Below are 14,111 nucleotides of genomic sequence, written 5' to 3'. Positions count from 1 at the left end.
GCGTATGGGCTGAGGGGGAGGCGGTTCTGTCTGTTGCTTCTGCCTTCGGTTCGAAGGTCCATCCTTTAATCTGCGGGGATGTTTGTGTCTGTTTGACTGGCTGAGTATAGTAACTCAACGCTTGATCCAACAGACAGGCAAATGAGAGGCCGAGGGTTATTGGCTCAGGAAATAGGCCCGCTAATCCCAACCCCAAAGTAGTGTGTGTGTGTGTGTGTGTGCGTTCGTGCGTGCGTGCGCACAAAACATTCACTATAATTGGCATCCACTACATTTGGACATAACATGTTTTATTGTTGTTCTACTCATGAGATGTGATATCCTCCAATACGATGCATCTTATCTTAATCTTGACCCACTGTTGCTAGGACCAGTTGAATTAAAATGCATAGAATTATACAGCGCTCTTATACAGACACACACTCAATAGACGGGCACCTGTGATAGTCATGCTTACAAGTTGGGTGCAGGCACAGAAAAAAAGCTGCACACAATCACACAGATCATCCTCACCCTCACTGGAATGGCTACAAATATGAGAGCATAACATGACACACAAGTGCATGTCTTCTCCGACGTCTTTCTCCATCTCCATTTCACCCTCTCTCTCCTCTTCTTCTCCCTCTCCCTCTCCCCCTTTCCGTCTCTCTCACCCCCCTCTCTCCACATCCTCTGCGCCACGTTGCATCCACAGGGAATCAGGCGTGATTCTCTAGAAAGCACAGAGAAAAAAGATAAGAAAATTTGCCCTAATGAAAACCAGAAGCTTCGTGTCCCTCGCTCTCACTCACTCTCTCTCTCCCCACTCTGTGTCGCTCTCTCACACTCTCTCTCTCCCCACTCTGTCTGTGTCGCTCTCTCACACTCTCTCTCTCCCCACTCTGTCTGTGTCGCTCTCTCACACTCTCTCTCTCCCCACTCTGTGTCCGTGTCGCTCTCTCACACTCTCTCTCTCCCCACTCTGTGTCCGTGTCGCTCTCTCACACTCTCTCTCTCCCCACTCTGTGTCCGTGTCGCTCTCTCACACTCTCACCCCCCTCCCCCTCTCCCCCCTCCTTTGCCATGAACTTGGAAAGAAGAGAGAGAGGGAGAATTAAATTTAACTCAAACCAGCTCTCCTCATGGCCAGATGACAGGGCTTTGAAGTGTGTGTGCATGTGTGTGTGTGTGTTTTTCTCTCTTTGGCTCGCTCTCTCTCTTGCCCTCCTCTAGTGTTTTGTGAACGGAGAGGGAAAGCCTCAGCTCTAGAAGAGTTAACCCTTTGTTTACTGGTTTTTGCAAACCTTCACCACAGGTTCCTTTCCTTTTGATTTTGGTTTGACGTTTCGTCCATATTACCATTTGGATGAAGTGAGTTATTGATGGTTGATCATAGCTATCGATTATTGATTCAAAGTGTCTTGCAGCCCTTCCTCTTACCACATGTTAAATCCCCAGGAATTGAAGGGAGAAACGGCAGCTTTAGTTTTGTATGCACATGCTCTGCGTGCACTGTTACCTGTTTGTACCTTAGGATGGTTCTCGTGCATGAGGTACACAGGTTGAGCTGCATGGACATGGGATGGTTACACAAGCATAGGACTTCATTTTGATATTCATTTAGCTTGTCGTTCTTGTCTGTCCACGTAAACTGTTAAGAGCACAGAAACCGGAGGAAATTCCATATGTTTCTGCATGCTTGGCCAATGAAGCGGATTAAAGCTTAATTCTGGGTCTGATATTATTAATGATTAATTTATCCAGGTTATAAATAAGGATGCAGATAAGTTTCTGTTCTGGAGGCAAGATGGTTGACCGCCAACAAGCTTGTGCTCGAAACGTGTAAAAATTATTAATTCACGCTATTAAGGTGACGCATTCACAGAAAACCAACACAACCCGCACTTAAATGAAAGCACACAAGTGCTATAATCGGTGACCTTCATGTTTTATACAAACACACCTGTTACTAGGAAACCAAACACAAGCGGACAAACTCTGAATGCCAACACATCCAGTGGGGATCTTTCACGGGAAAAACTGGTCGATAAAGTGGGGTACGTGTTCAGGATGTCCTGCAGCGACTGTGTGGTCGTAAACTCCCCCAAGACCCTTCATTAACAAAAAAATACTTTTTCCATCCGTGCATACGCGGCCTCTGATTCATGCACAATTACACGCCTTTAAAAACGCTGCTTTGGTCGCATTGCTCCAAGCTAACTGATCACTGAAATCTTTCGATTCGGTCACATGTCAGATGTTTTCCCCACGATTTGGGGCTTTGTGGGGGACCTGTACTGGGACTGTAGGACCAGGAAGATACTAGAGGTATCTAGGTATCTAGACTACAGCTCTTTTTAAACGGAACCTCAAAACCCATCTCTTTAAAAGAGCATTTAGCTAAACTTTCTTTGAGGTTCCCCCTTTTTAATAGTTTTTTTGGTATTTTTTTCTCTGAAGCACTTTGAGATTCTTGAATATAAAGTGCATTATAAATACAATTTATTATTATTATTATTAGAGGTATACTACAACAGAATATCCATAGCAGGATATGTGATCCCTCTGTTTTTTTTTGTTTGTTTTTTTAACTTTTCCTCTAGAAGAGTCTAGGAAGGACTTGTGGTTATTATCTTCTACAGTTTGTCTTCCATAAGTCTAGACGAGATGTTGAGGAGAGAGGAGAGTCTCTGCAGGGAATGTAGCCCTTCTGATCTAGAAGTGTGTGTAGAACATGTTGATATTTCTGTTCTAGAAGAGCATGGAAAACACCTGATCTTCTGTTCTAGAAGAGTGTGGAGAACATGTGGTTCTTCTGTTCTAGAACAGTTTGGAGAAGATGTGGTTCTTCTGTTGTAGAAGAGTGTGGAGAAGATGTGGTTCTTCGGTTCTAGAGGAGTGTGGAGAAGATGTGGTTCTTCTGTTCTAGAAGAGTGTCGAGAAGATATGGTCCTTCTGTTCTAGAAGAGTGTGGGGAACATGTGGTTCTTCCAGAAGGCTTGGCGTCCGGGGGCCTTCTCAGCAGGCTGTGGTGGGCCGCAGGAGTGCCTGTGGGCTACTTCTTTTGCTGTGGGGTCTTTTATGGTTTCAATGTTAATGGCCCAAGGCTGTGTGTGTATGAGCATGTGTCAGTGTGTGTGTGTGTGTGTGTGTGTGTGTGTGTGTGTGTGTGTGTGTGTGTGTGTGTGTGTGTGTGTGTGTGTGTGTGTGTGTGTGTGTGTGTGTGTGTGTGTGTGTGTGTCTAGGCAGCTGAAAGCCGCACACTTTTGACTCGATGCGGTCGGTGTATTTCTCCTTTTAATATCGTAGCTGTCTGCGAGAGCCTTTCATTGAAACTCCGAATCCGTCCCTGAGAATGTTTGGGTTTGTTTATGTTTATACAGATATAAGAAAGCTAGAGAAAGAAGGAAGACACACAAAATATGAATCCTGTGTCACTGGCGTAGGGCCATAAATATCGGGGGATCCTAACCACTCAATAGTATAATATACTGAATTCCAGAGATTCTGTGAGGAATATCTTTGAAGGTTATACTTGGTAATCACTCCTCACTCATAACGTGTGCATCAATTGTCTCTCTAAAATGTACTATTTCAATTGTTTGTTTCTGTCATTACTTCATCAAGTTTTTCTCATCTCTCTTGTTTTTTTTCTTTTTACTACCATCGGTAATCCTCTTCATGATGTTTCATCCTGACTCATTGCCAAATCATACTGATGCACAGTCAGTGACGCACTCTCTAGCCGTAGCATCCTGGCTGTCCTCTTGTACTACCTCCAGCCTCTCCCTCAAACAGCTGTACACGTATGCGTGTGTGTGTGGGGTTGTGGTTGGTGGAGGGGTGGCCAGTGGAGGGTCATAATTTGGTGGTAAGCTTGAGATGGGGAAAACAGAGGTCTTTGGGATTCAGGGCATGCTGCCTGCGCACAGCCTCGTACACCACTGGTGTACCCCTGAGGTCGGCAAAGTACAGGGGGCCGGCAACGGTACCCTGAGGTACTCCATCACCCTTAACCGAAACACTGAGGCTTGCTCGGATACCCGAGTGCCATCCAGGAAGTGTTGCTATTATTATACAGTGCATGTTTTCTGTCATGACAGATCCTGGCAAGGAGTTGTATTTAAGCAGCTTTATGTAGTGAACACCTTACTGTTCTGTAGGCACTATGAAGTCTTGTATGTGTGTAAATACAGGGGACCACAGAATGAGTCAGCGTTGGAAACTCCAAACCGCTCCAGCAGCTCGTTATGAGACGTGTTGGTGACACATTGCAAAAAACCTCTTCCTTCATCGACCGATGCGTTAAAATAAACATCCTGCGTCCCACCCTCCTTGCAGAAACACACGCACACAAACATACGTGCACGCACACACAAACACACAGCTGTACATGCACACAAACACAAACACACACTCATACCCACAGTGATAAATACAGGCATATATTCAGTTAAAGTTGCCATGAAAATGAAAAAACCAAATGATAGGTATATTCAAGCACTCTTGATTTCCCTCCTACCATCAATAAGTTTGTCTACTTTAACCTCCCATCATTCCAAAAGACTCAAGTTAAACCTTTTTGTGAATCTAGTTGATGAAACATTGAAGGGTGTTGTTAACTGTTGTAAAGTTGGATGAAATCGTCGACCAATACATCATATTGCGTAGAGTATTATTGATGGCATATACTGTATGAAGACGCCATGTTGTTGTTGTGATCCTCCAGGACGGTGGTGATGCCCATCGCCAATGAGTTTGCCCCCGACGTGGTGCTGGTGTCCTCGGGCTTCGACGCGGTGGAGGGCCACGCTCCTCCGCTGGGAGGTTACAGACTCACCGCCAAATGTAAGCCCTTGCTTCACACCCACCGGGCCCGTCTGTAATCGCACGCCGTAATTAGAAAGCGCCTTGTCGCGATGAGATTCCCCGCGGGGGTTTAACCGAGCAGAAATAAGAGGGTAAGGAGACCGGGATGACGATATGTGACCCGGGTCATGGGGGGGTCACTGGATGGATAACAACATGTATGCGGACCGGGGTGCGTGTTGACGTTGTTAATGGTTTATTTTGGGATGAGATGAGCGAAAGTTTTGTTTAAAGTCTTATCCTGTTGCTCCCTCTTATTACTTCATACTTCTCTCACATTCTGAAGGAGGGTCAATGTTTTGATAGGATTTGTTTTGATAAGCCTTGTTTATTTTTCCCATTAATCATTTAGTCTATATAATGTAAACAGAGGCCAAAGGGATGTCTTAAATGTGCTTGCTTTATCTGACAAGCAGCCAAGGAATACAAAATGATTCCCTTTTATAATGACCCATGAACCAAGTGTTTCAGCCCTAATCTGAATCATCATGGATCCCTATAAAGGTTTCCATGGGTCTTAAGGAGAGATGATCAACAGTAGCCTAGTGAGACCATCCTGATCCATAAGTTCACATTCTCCTTCTCTCACTGGTGTAATGCCTCTACCAAAACGTTTTAAATGACAGGACCAATCAGGGCAGGGGGGGTTCAGTTCCTGACACACGAGCAAGTTCAATAGAAGTGCCTGAGGAAAGTGTAGCTTTCCTTGTTTTGACGAAAAAGACAGAGTAACGGTGTGAAAAGATGAACAGAAATATGCAGGGAAGGTGTTTCTCGGATGAGAATATGGTTTGGTTTTACTTCCAACCGGATTCGGCAAAAACTAAGAGAGCAAGAATGTTATTTAATCTGATTGCCTCAAGTTTTTTTTTAACAATGTAAGGCCTCGCCCATATGTGGGAATCAATGGCTCCCTAGCCAAGGCCAGACTGGTATTCATTGCAAAACACAAATCTTGCCATTACTTCGTTCGTAGTAAAACTACTTCTGGACGGGCTCACGTGCTAGGTTAGCAGGGCTAAGCAGGGTATTGGACACTAAGGGGAAAGCGGGATTGAGGGAGGAAACTGTCTGCCGAATGCATATTAAATATACTATTATTATCAACAAGATATATTAAATACTACACACACATTCCTAATCTTCCTGGAAGAGGGGTATAGAGGGAGAGAGATCAAAGTAAATTGCACAGCGAAAGCCACATTTATTGTATCAAACCTGCCTTATATTGTGGCTAGATTTCAACCCATCAAATCTCTGATGTTGTTTCTCGCTCACTCTCCCTCGGTCTCTCTGTCTCTATTGATCATATGATTCAATAATCCTTTGTTATATGCACTCTAAACCCTCTCCCTCCTCCCCTTTCCTTTGGTCAACATCCAAGTGTTTAGGGGCCTAAAAGAATAAGCTCTGTCTCTGGCTTTCCCTTTCCCTTTTCTATTGGCCCGTGTCTCAGTGATGTCACTTCCTGTTTGTGCAGGCTTCGGCTACCTGACCCGGCAGCTGATGGGCCTGGCTGGGGGGAGGGTGGTGCTGGCGCTGGAGGGGGGTCACGACCTCACCGCCATCTGTGACGCCTCCGAGGCCTGCGTCTCCGCGCTGCTCGGCAACGAGGTAAGAGACGAGATGGGGGGGCTGAGAAGAAAGGACGGAGGGCTGGATGGAATGGAGGGTTGGATGGATGGATAGTGGGTTGGTGGAACTAAAGGAGGATGGATGGATGGATGGATGGATGGATGGATGGATGGATAGTGGTTTCGTAGGACTAAAGTAGGATGGATGGATGGATGGATAGTGGTTTCGTAGGACTAAAGGAGGATGGATGGATGGATGGATGGATGGATGGATAGTGGGTTGGTGGAACTAAAGGAGGATGGATGGATGGATGGATGGATGGATGGATGGATGGATGGATGGATGGATGGATGGATGGATGGATAGTGGGTTGGTGGAACTAAAGGAGGATGGATGGATGGATGGATAGTGGTTTCGTAGGACTAAAGGAGGATGGATGGATGGATGGATGGATAGTGGTTTCGTAGGACTAAAGGAGGATGGATGGATGGATGGATGGATGGATGGATGGATGGATGGATGGATGGATGGATAGTGGGTTGGTGGAACTAAAGGAGGATGGATGGATGGATGGATAGTGGTTTCGTAGGACTAAAGGAGGATGGATGGATGGATGGATGGATAGTGGTTTCGTAGGACTAAAGGAGGATGGAGAGTTGGATGGTTGGTTGGTCAGTGTGTTGGATGGGTAGCCTATCAACGGAGACCCAAATCTTCTTGCCGCAGTTGAATAGACCTTCGACCAATCAGAGCAGCACAACGTGTGTCCAATCAGCGGCAGCCATGTTGGTTGTTGATGACAATTCCTCAACGGCACTCCCATAGGACAATCCTCTGTACAGCCATCGTATTAAACCCGCCTCATATTAGACACAGGGTTGTCATTGGTCCGACCCCGGGACCCGGTAGAGATGGATGGAGGGAGCTGTTCCGGCTCTGTTGTGGAGAGATGATAACATGAGGGAGAGCAATCCTTCTCTATTCTGTACTCCATCATCCCAGCAACCCAAAAATGGTGTGTGTGTGTGTGTGTGTGTGTGTGTGTGTGTGTGTGTGTGTGTGTGTGTGTGTGTGTGTGTGTGTGTGTGTGTGTGTGTGTGTGTGTGTGTGTGTGTGTGTGTGTGTGTGTGTGTGTCCCAACGCCAGCATCAGTGGCACTCCAAGTCGCCCACTCTGTTCTCCTGGCTAATGGATGGCGGAGTGCTTTCTTGGAAGGCATCTCCGCCGCTAGCTCCCCCACCCTCCAGATTACTGCTCCGCGATAACGCAATACTTTATTCGTTAGAGGACTAATGTACTTCAAGGACTGGGCAACGACAAAATGAATTGAGAGAAAGAGGAGGGTTAGGGATTTAAAAGTTAGTTCATAGTTTGAAGCGGTATAGTGAGTGCGTTCCTGGGTTTGATGCGTTAGTCCGTGGAAGGTTGAGACGCCATCTTGTCCCATTGGCAACGTACAAAGACTTACCATGCTCAGACAATAATTCCATCCTTTACTCCCAGTCTACATATATTACTTCATGTGCATATCATTGCTCTAAGTCTTATTAAGCTACTTCCATTTCCAAGTAGCACTAAAACCGCTAGCCAGCTCTTTGGATGTTCAATGAGTTTCGATTTTTACGAATCGTTGAGATGACGATGAAAATAACGTTTTTTTCTCTACTTTTGACTTAATCTTTATTTTATTCATACTCAGAAGGCTGTGAATGCAATATGGCGGTTAAGTTGGCACCCATGCCTAACCTCAACGCCACCAAACTCCATTGGTCAGTAGCTAAAAAGAGGTGCGCAAATAATGATCGAATATCCAGCCCCATAGGCCATAATACGCTGAACGCAGTGTTTATATGTTAGTCCTAAAGTGGCCGCTGTAAGTGTTGCTGCAGACCTAGCCACAAGCACACCCTTTCAGTGTTTGTCGTAATTAGCCAGGGATAACCTGCTCATACCGTTTCTCGCTGCAGTAGGGAGCCTTTAACGTGGTAATAATGATTTCATATGGGTACTTAGTTTAGTTTAAATGTTGGGCTCACTGTGACCGTCCACCACAGTCTATTACTGGAAGGTTACTGTGTTGTGAGGACACAGTGTTTGTGTCGCATGCCCCGAGAGTGATAGGTTTTAAGTCTGTGTTTTTGATTTGATGATGCATAAATGGGATTTTATGCTTTTTTTAAAAAGCCGAAAGAGCTCTTGATTAACTTTTAAATACCATACATATGAACTCAGGATTGTTGGGACATAATAGAAAATAATGATATTATTTATAGAATAGAATATCATATATATAAAATAATAATATAATATAATAATAATAAGCCACAATGGAGAAATATACAGCTACGTTCAGATATGCTTTTTCTAATAATAATTAAGTTCTTAAAATAATTACCCCAAAAACGCTGAAAGGTGACCTTGGTTGCCCTGCCTGATCTGTTGTTTCAACCATCTTCGAGACAAACCTGCTCGTAAAAAACCATCGATGGCATCGTAAAACCAAACCAAGTGTGGCCCAGGTTCATGTGGGTCTTGGACGAGGTGCAAAACAAACACAACAACAATGGCAGATCGCAGTCATAAAGGTTAGTTGCCGTGACGACTCGGCCGATCGAAGAACAACATTAAAAAGAAAAACCTGTTAAAAAATCTTTTGTTATACGAGTGCACAGAACATTAGAGAAGAAAATGCTGACATCTGTTTGGAAATGTTTTGACATTCGGACAGGGGGAGAGGACAGTGGGTGGACGGATCTAATTAGCGAAGCAATTTAAGAGGAAGAGGGGTTTTCCGACTTGGCGTAATTAACTAAAATAACAATGTTCCAAAAAAACATGTAGCGCTGCAGAGCACGAGCATTCACTTCCCACGCCAAAGAACAATCTGCTTTTCGATTTCTGTCCGTCCATGGCGCATGTGTGCACCGTACCGATAACCAGTGAAATAAACCAGTAATGGAAACTCTCCATAACCAGGCCTTGCTTATATTGGGAATGGGTGCTAATGGCATGGGATTATCGACCATAAAAGTCCCAGGACCATAAGGTTATTGGGAAGGAGTTTATCTTCTGGTTTGGATTGAACCTCGATGTCGAGGTCCTAAACGGTGTTAGCGGTCTGTCATGAGACGCTGCAGGACGACGCTGGGATGCCGGGTGGCAAAACATGTCAGGGAACCCGCCAAGCTAGCAAACATCCCTGAGCTGTAATGGGGCTGTTTGCCTTGGAGAGGAAACACAGGAACTCTGACTTGGCTAATCCATCCCCCTGAGTCTGTTTACCTGCTCGGAGCCCACCTATGAGTGACTCAAGGACGAGCGGTAATGACCGCCGTGGTAACGCGCGGCTCTGCGGCGCAACGTCCACCAGGACATTGTGTTGACACAGAGGGGATGAGGAGTCCCAGGCAGCCACTGAAAGGACTGCGGCGTGAAGGAGGGATGAGGTCATATCCCGTTCTATGTGAGAACGTGTTGTGTGTCGTGGCTCTAAGCTTCCCTCAAAAGCTGTAATCTGACGTATTTCGTCAAGCTAAACCACGAAGCATCATGGCAGCTTTGTTTCCTAGCTAGTACGGGTCATTTAGGACTATGTCCCAATCCATGGGCCTTAATATGCAGACGTCAACATTACCTGCTAAGTGGACTAGTTCTTAGTATAAACAATATAGAAAACAACAAATTCATCGGCTGTCTCAGGGGGCTGAACCTGCAAGTTCGTTAGCCATGTAGGCAATAGGCCTTGTCAGAGATCCATGTTCGATTCCGACGTTCCTGCACTCCAATTTTTCCTGTTAGTTTGCCCTGTCACGTCCACAAAGACACAGAACCCCATTGAATAGCCCCTCGGACGGAAATGCATTGAGTGTGAACAAAAACTAAAAGGAAGAAAAAAGGAGTTGCGGTGTGTTTTTCCGCCATGCAGGGGGACGGAGCCCCACACAGGAAGCAGGGTGAGGTAAAGTCACAGGGTAGCTTAGAGGTTGGGTGGAGAGGTGGTGGTGGGGTTGGGGGGGGGGGGGGGGGGGTACAGAGGGGCTCTGGCTCTCAGGTTTCCAGCGCCTGCAGAGTCCCAGCTCCGGCTCCAGCAGGAATCTGGAAGGGGTCAGTGGCAGAGTGCCACAGGGAGCTGGGAATTATAGAAGCAGGTAGGAGGTGCAAGACGGAGACCCTCTCCCCTGACCCGGGGTACTCTGCTCCCACAGGCCAGCACCCGGGGAGCGGGTCGCCGGTCCACATCTGAGAGTGGTTACTCTCACGCCGGGCTGGGGACGGGGTCACGCACAGGCCCGGGGATCGAATAATCAAAGGAAATGAAGGAATCGCTTGAAGTCAAAGAGGAGGGAGGACTCTTATTGTTGCGGAGGGAGCTGTGATCACATCTGAGGAAACGGGTTAAACGAACACTAAAGTGTTGGAAGGTGTTTAGGTGTTTGTGTTTGGGGCAAACGTTGCCCCTGATGAAGTTTTATTGGGGACCGTTACGATTTGGGAGGATAGTTAAAGCGGGATAGTATAGTGTTTAGTGTGTTCTACTCAGAGAAGCGACTGAACTCCACCCCCAAACTACCTGTGGGCTTCCTTGAGCTAAATGCCTTAACCTGCTCCTTAAAGACCTGCATCTGAATTCACTTTTAATTCACTTTTGTGCAATTAAAGTGCTTGACTAAATAGTAAATGGCAAATTATGAATTATCTTTTCGACATAGTTCCAACTATAGTCGACTTAAGCAGATTGGATCTTCAAATCCGGTGAAGAAGCAAACCTGGGGAGCAACAAAAAGAAAGTACCAAAGAATAATGATGTTGTAAGAACCATAGTAATGAAGTTTCCCGTTTCATTCTGGAGGGCTTAATAAAAGACTGCGAGGGTGGTGATGCCGGTGCTGTACAGAATGGCTCATTAATAGCCATTGACTGGGATTAAGTGGTAAGCAGGCCAAATGTTGACACTGCTGATTGGCAAAGAAGATGGTTCCTTTCTTTGGTTCCTTTGGCGAGAAGCGTGTGGTAGATCTTTTTTGAAGACGGCTCTGATGACCTTTGGCGTTTGTTGACAGATCAGACATGGAGAGGTGTGTTTGTGGCTGCTCTTATAGCTCATATTGAAGAGAGAGAATTTGGCTTGGTTTTCCTGATTGTTGGATTTAAATGGAGAGTGGACTGGATCACTGGCCGAATGCAAGCGCATTTATCCTAATCCCGATGAAGGTCTCCGTAATGGAGTTGGAATGCACACTCGTGGAAAAACCCTTTTTGTCTGGGAGCGTTTCTTTTTGTTGGTATGCAGGGAAACGAGATGGGTGGGTGTTCTTTGTTGATTTTTTTGTGGGTTTGGACGTCTGCACGGTGCGATATTAATATCAGAAAGTTAGTGTGGAGGACGAAGATGAGCAGGGGAACACAGCTGGGTGCGTTGGTCAGTTGGCCCTTTGTTGATGAACACATTCCAATGGCCCGAGAGTTTGTTTTGTCTGGAACCTTCTGGAACTTTCTAGAACCCACCACAACACTGGACTGGACCTATGAGGGCCAGCCTCCAGCAGGTGCTGCCCTCCCTTCAGATGGTGGTTTCTGCACACGTGCCAACATATTAATCGCTGTGCATGTCCTCCTGCTCAGGGGAGCTGGTCATAGGGGAAAAGCTTGAGGTCCACAGTCACTGGGTCTCAAAGTACACACCGACTTTTGTATAAGAAAGCCCACTTTGTTTTTGTCACGCTAATCAAGACAGAATAAACCTTGAAGGTCAGTTGTTCCGGCTGGATTGATCAAATGTCAATAGTGGAAACATCAGCTCTTCAGACTAACCGTTTATTACGTCAGCGTTAACCGCACAACCAGACCTTGGAGCTTGGTGGAATGAATCGGTCTCTAATCCCTGGCCAAAGCATCCCCTACGTGTCTTTACGGGACCACTACCCTCCCGCCCGACCCCCAGACCGGGCTATCCAGCGTTTTACGGCTGGCCTCAGTGTGAGAAATATATCCCTGTGCTTTTATTGGCAGGGCGAGATGAGCTCGGCTATAATGAGCCTCGGGTTGCCTTTGAAGGCGGCTCAGATTAACGGCGGGGAAAGGGGGATAAAAGTTTGTGAATGGACTTTACAGGCTTTCGCGCGCTCCCCCCCAGCTCAGCCGTACGTAATCGCAGAGCCTCTCCCGTTAAACAGCTCATGAATGATGCTCCGGCAACGCCAGTCAACTCTGAACCAAAGACTAATTGATGAATGCGTGCTAGCAGATGTTTTTCCAAGCCGAAATGATTCGATAAACAACGGGCTAATATGCTAATTGTTGCCATCTGTCAATGAGGTTATTAGGTGTGTTTACACTGCAGCTACAGTCGCCACGCTCTGCTTTCCCCCCCCCCCCCCCCCGCCTCTGGACTGGCTTTATCCCTACAGCACCACCCACCACCGCTAACACCACCTACCTTCACCACCCACCACCGCTAACACCACCTACCTTCACCACCCACCACCGCTAACACCACCTACCTTCACCACCACCACCACTAACACCACCTACCTTCACCACCCACCACCACTAACACCACCTACCTTCACCACCCACCACCGCTAACACCACCTACCTTCACCACCACCACCACTAACACCACCTACCTTCACCACCCACCACCGCTAACACCACCTACCTTCACCACCCACCACCGCTAACACCACCTACCTTCACCACCCACCACCGCTAACACCACCTACCTCCACCACCCACCACCACTAACACCACCTACCTTCACCACCCACCACCGCTAACACCACCTACCTTCACCAGCCACCACCGCTAACACCACCTACCTTCACCACCCACCACCACTAACACCACCTACCACCAACCACCTCCATCAGCACCACTACTACCCCCCAACTCCACCACCGTCATCACTTCCACCCCTACTCCACCACCACTACTACCCCCCCGACTGCACCTCCATCACCACCACTACTACCCCCCCACTCCAGCACTGTCATCACTACCATCCCCTAGCTCCACCTTCACCACCACCACCACCACCCCCCAACTCCAACACCACCACCACCACCCCCCAACTCCAACACCACCACTACTACCTCCCAACTCCAGCACCGTCATCACTACCACTCCACCATCTTCACCATCACCACCATCACTAACCACCTCCATCACCACCTACCACCACCCACCTCCTCTACCAGCACCACCACCATCACCACCACTACCCCTACCCACCTACCAGGACTACCACCACTGCCACCGCTTACCAGGAGAAAACCTTACAAGGAGAACCTCTCCTCCATCCCATCTAGAAAATGGTCTCTTGATCCGCACAATAGCCGCGGTTAGCTGGTTCAGTTAGCATAACATAATCAAGCGTTCTGGGTCCCTCGGCCGTGTGCGTAGGCGAGAGCGCAGTCAACAGTCAACAATGGACGCCTTGTCGACTTTCCTCCCGCTGAACAAGTGAAATTCCTTCTCCCTTTCCGCTGTTTTGCTTTCGGCCTCCCTCTCAGAATGTTTTGCCGGTGGAACCCTCCTCTTCCTCACACCCGTGCTCAGGGCTTTCCACGCCGTCGTGGTTATGTTGGCCGCCGGTGGCTGCTGCGCGTGTGCGTTTGAAGCCTCTGCCACACGCGAAAGAAACACTTTTTTCCCAGGCTTCGGTGGGTGCAGTGACAGAGAGCTGTCTG

At 47.3% G+C, this 14,111-nt stretch overlaps 1 protein-coding gene across 4 annotated transcripts in view; it reads left to right on the top strand.

The window, feature by feature from the left end:
- The window catches only part of hdac4 (histone deacetylase 4), a 102,818-nt gene that overhangs the window by 85,339 nt on the left and 3,368 nt on the right, over positions 1-14,111 (top strand). For all 4 annotated transcript variants that reach the window (XM_056580357.1, XM_056580356.1, XM_056580354.1 and 1 more), the window contains 2 exons: positions 4,709-4,827; positions 6,329-6,462. In XM_056580357.1, the coding sequence (XP_056436332.1) occupies positions 4,709-4,827; positions 6,329-6,462 (253 nt within the window). The remainder of the gene's footprint in view (positions 1-4,708; positions 4,828-6,328; positions 6,463-14,111) is intronic.

This window comes from Gadus chalcogrammus, chromosome 20 (genome assembly GCF_026213295.1).
Source record: "Gadus chalcogrammus isolate NIFS_2021 chromosome 20, NIFS_Gcha_1.0, whole genome shotgun sequence".
NCBI classification, from domain to species: Eukaryota; Metazoa; Chordata; class Actinopteri; order Gadiformes; family Gadidae; genus Gadus; species Gadus chalcogrammus.
This window is presented reverse-complemented; position numbering and strand designations above follow the sequence as displayed.